The sequence below is a fragment of the Panicum virgatum genome, chromosome 9N (assembly GCF_016808335.1).
Source record: "Panicum virgatum strain AP13 chromosome 9N, P.virgatum_v5, whole genome shotgun sequence".
NCBI classification, from domain to species: Eukaryota; Viridiplantae; Streptophyta; class Magnoliopsida; order Poales; family Poaceae; genus Panicum; species Panicum virgatum.
This window is the reverse complement of record NC_053153.1, coordinates 74,515,755-74,526,651: the sequence shown is the minus strand read 5'-3', so window position 1 is coordinate 74,526,651 and position 10,897 is coordinate 74,515,755. Positions and strand designations below refer to the sequence as shown.

General features: G+C 48.1%; 2 protein-coding genes across 2 annotated transcripts; both read left to right on the top strand.

Annotated features, from left to right (window-relative positions):
- Positions 1-2,382: 2,382 nt before the first annotated feature.
- LOC120688499 (UDP-glucose 6-dehydrogenase 4-like) lies at positions 2,383-5,536 on the top strand. The gene is made up of 2 exons (XM_039970843.1): positions 2,383-2,536; positions 3,847-5,536. The coding sequence occupies exon 2, from the start codon at positions 3,869-3,871 to the stop codon at positions 5,309-5,311; it is 1,443 nt and encodes a 480-aa protein (XP_039826777.1). The 5' UTR covers positions 2,383-2,536; positions 3,847-3,868; the 3' UTR covers positions 5,312-5,536.
- A 408-nt stretch (positions 5,537-5,944) lies between these two features.
- Positions 5,945-10,691, top strand: LOC120689351 (UDP-glucose flavonoid 3-O-glucosyltransferase 7-like). Its single transcript, XM_039971637.1, has 2 exons — positions 5,945-7,211; positions 10,438-10,691. The coding sequence occupies exons 1-2, from the start codon at positions 5,945-5,947 to the stop codon at positions 10,689-10,691; spliced, it is 1,521 nt and encodes a 506-aa protein (XP_039827571.1).
- Positions 10,692-10,897: the final 206 nt, after the last annotated feature.

Here is a 10,897-nt window from a genome sequence, read left to right as displayed (position 1 = left end):
CGGGGCCCATTCGAGCACGGAGCACCGGCCCCGCCATCAGAAAACCCACAAGTCACAACCCACGGCCCAGCGCAAGCCCGGAGGCCGGAGCCTGAGAACTTGGCAAGAAGCCCAACGACATCCATGCGCACACCACCGTGCCCCGCCGGCAAGGCGGGTCCGCGGCACGCGGTCAGCTGCCGTCTGGCGTCTGCCGACCGCGCTGGCACGCATTGGCGTGGGCGCGTGGCGCCGTGGGCGCTCCTCACTCCTGCTCCGGTTCGGCCCGTCAGAACTGGTTGGCCGCCGCAACCGCAAACCACGCGGTTCGCGGACAAACCGCATGGCATGCTACACGGCAATACAGTACACACACAGCGCGCACCGACACCAGCGACGGGGGAGAGGAGTGTTTGGACTTTGGTTCGGTCAGATGTTCACGGGAGTCAAAGGGTGCTGCTTCTCAATTCCAATCAGACTTCATGGATGTTTTTTTTATTAAACACACCTGTATTAAATCGAAAGATACGGTACAAAGAGCAGTACACATACAGGCACGTTATGGCCAGATGCAGAGGATATGTGATCCACCAGACATTTGACACAAAGGTCCTTGAAAAACACGACATTTACAATGAAGACCCTAGAACCTTTGTGAACAAGATTCCGCCGCCGGTGAGACTCGCCATCCGCCGCCGGAATCGATCTCCATCCACCCATGGCCAACCGGAACCCCATCGCTAAGCTTTGAAAAGAGCCGCAATAAACACTCGCCATGAACGACGAGATGGAACCACCACGGGAAGCCCATCGGCTGGGGACGCACCCCGAGCTCCAGTGACCTTGGATACAGATCCGCTGGCGACGACCAGAACCGTCACGAAAAGGTTGGACCTGCTCCACTCGCCAAGCTTCCACCGGACCCGAAGCATCCTCTCTATCTACCAAACAAAAAGCCAACGAGCTCATCTCCTTCACAGGACGACGAGACGCCGGCGACCACCTCCTGTACAACATCTCCACCACGGGAGCACCACCTCCACGGACCCACCATCGCCGCTGGAGTGAAGCAGCAAAGGGACGGGGACAAATCCGAGATGACTTATTCCGATGCGCCGTCGTCGCCGCCGCCTCGCCGATGCCGCCTGAACACCAACACCTAGATCTACTAGGACCTAACCTACCCGCACCGTCTGCCCGGAGCCCAGCGGTCTCCGCCCCTCCCGACGACTCTGAGGCCATCGGAGGAAGAGGAGACCGCCGTCCCCGGTGGCGGAGCGAGAGAGTTCGTGAGGAGCCTCCCGGGCCTCCGACTTCATGGATGTTGGGGGAGCGAAATTTGGCAAAAACTTCCGTACAGGATAGCAGCTGCAATGTCAACGTACCCAAATTTTGGTTTAGCTTCCATTCGTTTCATATAAAACGCAAATGAAAACGGAATTACGGAACAAATGACGTCAATGTTGAGATTGTTGAGCTTATACCGATCAGACATAACGCATCCCTAATGGAATATTTAACTAAGAAATAACACCTCATCTCTAGTTTTTTTTGAAAGAAAGTCATTTTCAAGATGCACTAGGCACCATCTTTTTTAGGGTGTGTTTAGTTCACTTTGTATTTTATATTTTTGTGTTTTTAGAAGGAAATTTTCAATATTTGAAGTATTAAATATAGACTAATCACAAAACTAATTACAGATCTCGTCTGTAAACTACGAAACGAATCTAATGAGCCTAATTAATTCATCATTAGAGCTTGTTTATTGTAGTATTACTGTAGCAATTTAGTGTCTAATCACGTCCTAATTAGGCTCATTAGATTCGTCTCGCGATTTACAGTCCATTTGTGTAATACGATTTATTTTTTGATTACATTTGATATATCATGCAAGCGATTTATAAAAATTTTGTATTTTGAAATGTAAACAAGGCCTTATCAACAGCCTGGGCGCAAGCCATTGCCAGTGCAGTGGCCGTAGGGACAGATTCTGGTGCCAGCTGGTGGGTCAGCTGGCCCCACCCCGTGCGAAGTGGAAAAAAAATCTCATTTGGTTTGGGCTGTGCCAACAAATAGTGATATTTTAATCGCTAATTACGGTGTCAAACAAAACCAATTTACAAAACCAACTTCAGAACCCCGTGCTAATGACCCTAAAGAATCTAATAAAGCTTTTGATCGCGCGATTAGAGGATGGTTACTATAACATCACTATAGTAAATCATCGATTAATTACCGTAATTAAATTCGTCACGAAAAGTTACACCTATTTTGAAAATAATTTTGAAAATAAATTTCATTCAGTCCTTGTAAAAAAAAATTCTCTTCTTTTACGACTAGAAATTTTAGGGCCAACCAAACAAGCCAAAATGCCAGAGAAATACGAGGCCGCGTCGCGTTGGTTCGTTGCGTTTCCACGCCCCCCTCCTATTTAACCTGCTGCTCCTTCCATCTCCCCTGCTCAGAACACCCTCACTTCTCCTTCCTCAACGGTTCGGCCAGCCAGATCCAGATCCCGCGGCGAGGGGAAGAAGAGGCTGCCGGTGTAACTCACGAGGTATGCTTCCTTCCCTCGATCTGGTCTCGGATTTCCCCTTTGTTCCGGTAATTTCAGTCCATTGCCACCCTCAGGGCCCAGGCGGTTGAGATTTTTTTTCCCTGCGTGCGGTTTACTGTTCCTTTTTTTTTTGGGGCAACTGTCTCTGGTCGGAGCTGGGATTTTTTTTCATTATTAGAGGGGACCAACTATATTAATTTATATAAAAATTTAATCAAAATTCAAATTTTACATAGCGCCAACCCCTGCCCGCCCCCTGTCTACGCCCCTGAACTGTCTGCACCCCAGGTCCCCCAACGATCACCGACTTTAACCTTCTCTTTATTTTCTTCGGTCTAGTTTCATCACACAGTTATCTATATTAAAAACTAGGTAAGCGAGCCGGACGTGTTTTATGGGATAAAACTCCTCTCATATCCCATAAAACTCTTCAATCTCTTTCCTCATAAATATCCTGTCCCATCAGCAAAATTAAATGCCATGAAACTCTCATGAAAATCCACTGAGAGTGGCCTTAGTCTCACGAGATGTAGAGATGGCATCTGACACTATAAGTTTACGCCTGAGTGGATTGACAGGTGATGCAGGCCGCATTAGTATTTCAGGTGCCTCAAGATTATTCTAGTTGCTAAAAAATAAGCGAGCGAGGTCACTGATTGCCAAATGCCAACAAGCGAGACAATCTGGTCACTTATTTAGTTTATCACCAAATGTCAGATCTCCACTAGACACCACGATGCCAAGTGAATGCACTGAAACTGTCGTTCATGAAAAGTCTTTACTTAAGTTAAAGCAGCTGTGCACTGAAATCATTTGATGAGTTTACACAGCTTTTTTTCTCTCCCGACAAGATTCATACCTTCAGAATTCCTTGTCTATGTATGGATGTTGCATGCTAAAAGCTACGGGCTTTGGCATAAAGTTGGTAATCTGAAGCATATGCATAAGCCAATGTGGCCACCAAATTTGATCTTGGCAGTATCGGTTGCTTGGCCGCTACTCAATTGATGTCAATAGTTCAGTTTATCAAGATTGTCATTATCTATTTTTTAATACCAGCTTTTGAGCAAATAAACTCTGTTAATGCTAACAATCACAGGAAACCTTGTAAATTTAACTGTCAATATCTGAAATAATTTATTCATTGTCTTCACTTTAATTCTTTCAGCTCCAAAATCTTCTGAAATATATGGGGGGTAAATAATTTGGAGTCTTTGTGCATAATATATGACATAACAATGATTATTTTGTCCCAATTAATCATGCTTACTAAGATAACTAATGTCAGTATTCTCATTTTCGACATGCAGTTACTTGGATAGTTTAAGAAAGATGGTGAAGATATGCTGCCTCGGTGCTGGATATGTTGGCGGCCCAACCATGGCTGTCATTGCGCTGAAATGCCCTGCTATTGAAGTTTGTGTCGTCGACATTTCCGTTCCACGCATTGCAGCATGGAACAGCGATCAGCTCCCTATTTATGAACCGGGCCTTGATGAAGTGGTCAAGCAGTGCCGTGGCAGGAACCTCTTCTTCAGCAATGACATTGAGAAGCATGTTGCTGAGGCTGATATCATCTTTGTCTCTGTGAACACACCAACCAAGACCCGTGGTCTTGGGGCTGGCAAAGCTGCGGATTTAACCTACTGGGAGAGTGCAGCCCGCATGATCGCAGATGTGGCCAAGTCTGACAAGATTGTGGTTGAGAAGTCCACTGTCCCTGTCAAGACTGCCGAAGCCATTGAGAAGATCTTGAGGCACAATAGCAAGGGAATCAACTTCCAGATCCTCTCAAACCCTGAATTCCTTGCAGAGGGCACAGCAATTGAGGACCTTTTCAAGCCTGACCGTGTGCTCATTGGTGGTCGGGAGACTCCAGAAGGCCAGAAGGCTGTTAAGGCCTTGAAGGATGTATATGCGAATTGGGTCCCTGAGGACCGTATTCTCACAACCAACCTATGGTCAGCTGAGCTGTCTAAGCTTGCTGCAAATGCCTTCTTGGCTCAAAGGATCTCATCAGTTAACGCAATCTCAGCTCTGTGTGAGGCCACTGGTGCCAATGTCACAGAGGTGGCATATGCTGTCGGCAAAGATTCAAGGATCGGACCCAAATTCTTAAATGCTAGTGTTGGTTTCGGAGGCTCCTGCTTCCAGAAGGACATCCTCAACCTTGTGTACATCTGTGAGTGCAATGGACTGCCTGAGGTCGCCAACTACTGGAAGCAGGTTATCAAGATCAATGATTACCAGAAGAGCAGATTTGTGAACCGTGTGGTGTCTTCCATGTTCAACACTGTCTCTGGAAAGAAAATTGCAGTGCTCGGCTTTGCCTTCAAGAAGGACACTGGTGACACGAGGGAGACTGCTGCCATTGATGTTTGCAAGGGACTCCTTGGAGACAAGGCCAAGATTAGCATCTACGATCCGCAGGTGACTGAGGACCAGATCCAGCGTGATCTCACGATGAACAAGTTTGACTGGGACCACCCGATCCACCTGCAGCCAATGAGCCCAACTGCCGTGAAACAGGTCTCTGTGACCTGGGATGCCTATGAAGCCACCAAGGGGGCACATGGTATCTGCATACTGACCGAGTGGGATGAGTTCAAGACACTCGACTACAAGAAGATCTATGATAGCATGCAGAAGCCTGCGTTCTTGTTCGACGGTCGCAACGTAATTGATGCTGAGAAGATGCGGGAGATTGGTTTCATTGTTTACTCCATTGGAAAGCCCCTTGACCCTTGGCTTAACGACATGCCTGCCGTGGCTTAAATGGTAGAAATCCTAACAAAATGTTGCTGGTTGTTCGAGGACTCTACAGTCTGCATCCACATTCCCTGCCCTTCCATCTTCTATAGCCGGTCATATAGTTCACAGTGAACAGAGGTAGTTTGCCCTGCGTGTTTTGATTGTAATGTACTCTATATGTATTGCCTTTTGTTACCTGATTACAGAAAAATGAATAATAGCAAAAGTTATCAGATGATTTCTATACTAGTTCTAGTGTCTTTGAAGCTGTCATAATAAAATTAAGAAAGAGCTATTCACTGTTTCAGATTAGCAGGGAGTTGCTGAAGAATCCAAGGTCAATGACTGATCAGGATTTATGTTACTTAGGAAAGATGAGAAGAATTTAATCTCTATTGAAAGGATGAGAAGAATATAATCTCTATTGTCTGTGGATACTTGTCTGCACCGAAGGTTGGTAGAGGCAAGAAATGCCATACGCGTGTCTTACAGATACCAAACTGAACTGACGGTCATAAAAGGAACATCATCTTTGCATTTCAAGGCGTATATGTAACGCTATATATGACCAATGGGCATTTGCATGCGCCATCCAGCGTGCACACTGCGGTCTGGCCGGCACTCCCCATCGTAGCTCTCCTCGCGCCGACCTGCGCCATGCGGCCGTCTTCGTCCGTCGCGTCGTCCGGGGACACTGCGCCGCCGCGCATGTACTTCATCCCGTTTCCGACGCCGGGACACGCGCTGCCGATGGCCGACCTCGCCCGCCTCTTCGCGTCCCGCGGCGCCGACGCCACGCTCGTCCTGACTCACGCCAACGCCGCAAGGCTCGGTGGGCCCGTCGCCCGCGCGGCCGCCGCGGGCCTCCGCATCCGCATCCACGCGCTCACGCTGCCAGCCGAGGCAGCCGGGCTCCCGGGTGGCCACGAGAGCGCCGACGACCTCCCCAACCGCGAGCTCGCCGGGCCTTTCGCCATCGCCGTAGACCTTCTCGGGCCGCTCTTCACTGACCTCCTTCGCCGCCACCCTGCAGACGCTGTCGTGTTCGACGGCGTCCTCCCCTGGGCTGCCACGGCTGCTCCCGAGCTCGGCATCCCGCGGTACGCGTTCACCGGCACGGGGTGCTTCGCGCTCTCGGTGCAGCGTTCTCTGCTGCTCCACAGCCCGCAGAACGGCGTGGCGTCGGACACCGAACCGTTCCTCGTGCCGGGACTCCCCGACGCGGTGCGGCTCACCAGGTCGAGGCTCGCCGAGGCGACGTTCCCCGGCGCGGACTCGCGGGAGTTCTTGAACCGCATGTTCGACGTCGAGCGCGCCACGTCCGGATGGGTCGTCAACTCGTTCGCGGACCTCGAGCAGCGGTACATCGAGCACTACGAGAAGATCACGGGGAAGCCGGTGTTCGCCGTCGGTCCGGTTTGCCTTGTCAACGGCGACGGCGCCGACACCCTAGAGCGCGGCCGCGGAGGGGAGGAAGCCGCCGCCGCCGAGGCCGCGCGCGTGCTCAAGTGGCTGGACACAAAGCCCGCGCGATCGGTGGTGTACGTCTGCTTCGGCAGCCTCACCCGGTTTCCGCTCGAGGAGGTGTCCGAGCTCGGCATGGGCCTCGCCGACTCCGGCTCGAACTTCGTCTGGCTCGTCGGGGACAAGAACGTGCCACCGCTCCCGGACATTGACGCCGCGGCGCCGGGCCGCGGGCTGGTGGTCAGGGGCTGGGCCCCGCAGGTGGCCGTGTTGCGGCACGCGGCGGTGGGCGCGTTCGTGACGCACTGCGGATGGGGCACGGTGACCGAGGCGGCGGCGGCGGGCGTCCCGGTGCTGGCGTGGCCGGTGTTCGCGGAGCAGTTCTACAACGAGGCGCTGGTGGTGGGGCTCGCAGGCACGGGCGTCGGCATTGGCGCCGAGAGGGGGTACGTGTGGGGAGGCTATGATGCACCGATACTGGATACTGATACTCCGATACTAATACTCCGATACGGCAGCTGAGAAAAATAAGGATTCTCCGATACTCCAAGTATATAAAAAATTAATAAATAAAAATAACAATGAAGATAATTAAAAAAAGCATGGTTCAATAACACATTCCAGACAGAATAGTACTTTGTTCTTGCAATAAAGTTCAAAAGAGAAATGACTAATAATATAAGATAGCAAGTAACATTTAGCTACATGGTTAGACTAAATGAGACTTCAAGACTAAGGTAGGTCTTAGTCCAGCTCCACGTCAAAAGATCCTCTTTCGTCGCCTTGAAATAGCATCACTTCAAATTCTGGGTCATCTAGTGAGAGATCAGCAAGCTCAAGTACACCAGCACCATCAAAGGTCTCATGATTATCTCCTCCAATATCCCACATCTGAGATGAGCCCTTTAGGTACTCTTCGTATTTTCTAGACAAAAGGCGTATGTTATTGTGAACAAACACTAAATCCTCAGCACGTGAAGGAGTGAGCTTGTTTCTCCTCATGCTATGGATGAATCCATATGTACTCCAGTTCCTTTCACATGCAGAGGAAGATGATGGTTGGCCAAGTATTTTGAGTGCAAGTGATTTTAATTCTGGAGCATGTTGACCATGAATGCCCCACCATTGCTTTGGCCCAAAAAGATCTCTATCCTCAATTGATTCACGGCTACCAAAACATCCTCCAAAAAGAGAAAAATCTGCAAACTGTTGCTTGATTTTCCTAAGATCCTCTGGATTGGGAAATACCTTTCTAAAGCATTTGTTTCTCATGTCCGAAACTTCAGTGTCTTCATGGGGACGTACACGATTAGGAACTAAAGAAAGCCACTTTTCAGTATAGTACCTACATAAAGAAGAGCCTACATCAGTCCCAAATCTGATATAATATGAATAAAAGACAACTAAAAAATGATAATTGGTAGCTAAAATTTACCTAGGGTTGAGAGAATGTGCCAAGCAGTGGAGAGGTGTATTGCTTTTAAGCCACCTATCATATAAAATGGCATAAACAATGTCATAGAAGGTAGATTCTTCATCATGTGGCTTTCTCTCATGTTGATATATGCAAGCTTTAACTGCCTCTATCATTGTGTCCCACATCTCATAAATCAAATGGAGAGATGGCTTATCGGTGTCTGCTGCCCTTAGCATTGAAAAAATGGGCTTAGTGAAATCAACAATGTATTTAACATTGTCCCACTATAAATCATCAAGCACCTTTCCTTTCACAAATCTTGCTTTGCCCTGATCATCGTCCCTATAAGCTGTCCATTTGTCACTAACCACCATTAGCAAAAGAGAATCTTTAAGGCGAAGGAACCTCTTAAGCATGACGATATGTGATGCAAATCTTGTATCAGCAATAGCAAGAAACTTAAGATCACTATACTCATTGAACATTGATAGCCGCATGCTGTGATTCATTATAAAGTGCTTGATCATGAAGGCATCATCCACAGTTTCCTTGATCCACATGAGGTCATCATTCTCACCATCATTATTTTTTGCAGCACAAATGTTCTTCAGTGCCAAATTTAAAGTGTGTACAACACATGGGGTCCAAAAGATGTGGTTGTACTTCTGTTCAACAATCATCCCAGCACCTTTGCAATTCGCAGCATTATCTGTCACCACCTGGACCACGTTTTTTGCTCCTACTTCAATCACTGCGATCAATTTTTCAGCGATGTATTCCTTCCTCTTGACCTCTCCTTCAGAGTTAATAGCTCTTAAGAACATAGGGCCACCCTCAGTTATTGCTATAAAGTTGATGAGTGGGCGTCGTTGAGCATCAGTCCAGCCATCAGATGTAATAGTCACCCCTTTTGTAGACCATGTACTCTTGAATGGTTGCAACAGCCTCTCAACATTAATTTTCTCATGCTGGAGAAGGGTCGTCCTCAGCTTGTTATATCCAGGAGGAACATACCCACCCAAATCTGTGTTTGCAAGAAATTTGAAAGCAGCTATGTAATTTGGATTTCTTGCCAAATTGAATGGAACACCTACAAAATAAAAAATAGCAATAAACAAATGTCCTGTTTGGAATCATGTTGACAATTTAAGAATACAAATATACAATTGTAGAAATCTAGGATGCATACCGCCTGAATAGAACATCCTTGCAATGAGAGCATCTGCTTGCTGACGATTTTCAGTATGAAAACTTTCTTCAATCCCTGTTTGCTTCCTTCTCTTTCCCTTATTGCTAGTGGTTCCTGCACTCCCTGTTTGCGTTGGCAATGGAATATTGTTGGGTTGACGACCATTAACAAGTGCTTCGGCTTCAGCTACCTCTCTGTGAAGTTGCTCAAGTATGGATACTGTCACTTTTCTGCAAATACTAACACATTGCCTTGGTATCTTCAGCAAATGTGCCCTCACTCTAGTATAGCTTCCACTTATTATTTTCTCACAAAACAAGCACTCTGACTTTGTATTTCCTCCACTAGGACCATTGCTCTGAATTATTTTAACATGCCTCCAAAGTGGATACCTAGGATCAGTGGGATCATTCTCACCGACAGGATCAGCAGGAGCAGAACCAACGTTAACACGAGAGTTTCCACCAGCACTTGCCATCTCTAAAAGGCAAACTGACCTATAGCAGTAGCAGATTGAAAAAAATAAAAAAAGATTTCTGATCTAAGATGGAGTCAGTCTCACAAAAGGATGCATGCCTAGGACTAGGAGACTAAGAGACTGAGATTTTGAGTTGACGTACCTTTTATTCCTTTAACAAAAGATGCAACGATCGCAGGATGGAACTGCCGGCCGGGAGTCTCCACAAGACCGCGACGCTCCGTCTATCCGAGACTCCGACTGTTCAGCTCCTGCTTCTACGGGATATGAATCGTTTAGGTTTAGGGTTAAGGTTAAACACCGGCAGCCCTCCCTATTTAACTGCGTAATGGGTGGCCATTGGCCAACAACAGAAACGGGCTGTAGAATTGGGCTGTTGAGTCTACGGGCTGCAAAATGAATGGTTATGGGCCATAAGTATCGAAGAGGTATCGACGTGTATCGAATAAGTATCAAGATTAATTTTATTTATTTTTCTGCCATTATTTTCTGATACTTTTCCGATACGGTATCGAAGGAGTATCGGTGTATCGAAGTATCGGATACGTATCGAGATACTGATACTCTAGTTTTGTGCAGTATCAGTGCATCATAGTGGGGAGGTGAGGCACTGGGCGGGGTCGTGGTGGGCAGGGAGGCGGTGGTGGAGCGGATGCGCGGCGCACTGGCGGACGTGGCACTGCGGCGGAGGGCGGGGGAGATCGGCGGGCGGGCGCGACGCGCGGTGGAGGCGGGAGGGTCCTCGTACGAGGTCGTGGGCGCGCTGCTGGAGGATCTGCTGCGTCCCGGACGCCGCAGCCATGATGGAGCGAGCGGACGGGACACTAGGCGGGCTGCCGATTGGATGTCATTGTGAAACGGGCAAGCCTCCGTTTCAACTCACTTCATGTACCTAAAAAATTTGAGAGGAAATTGGAAAAAAAATTTGAGAGGAAATTGGAAAAAAAATTCGAATCTCTACATTTGTTATGGAATTCTCAACAGGTTGTTTAGAAAGACCCTTACCTCCAGAGATGATGGAATTCTCAACAGGTTGTTTAGAAAGACCCTTACCTCCAGAGA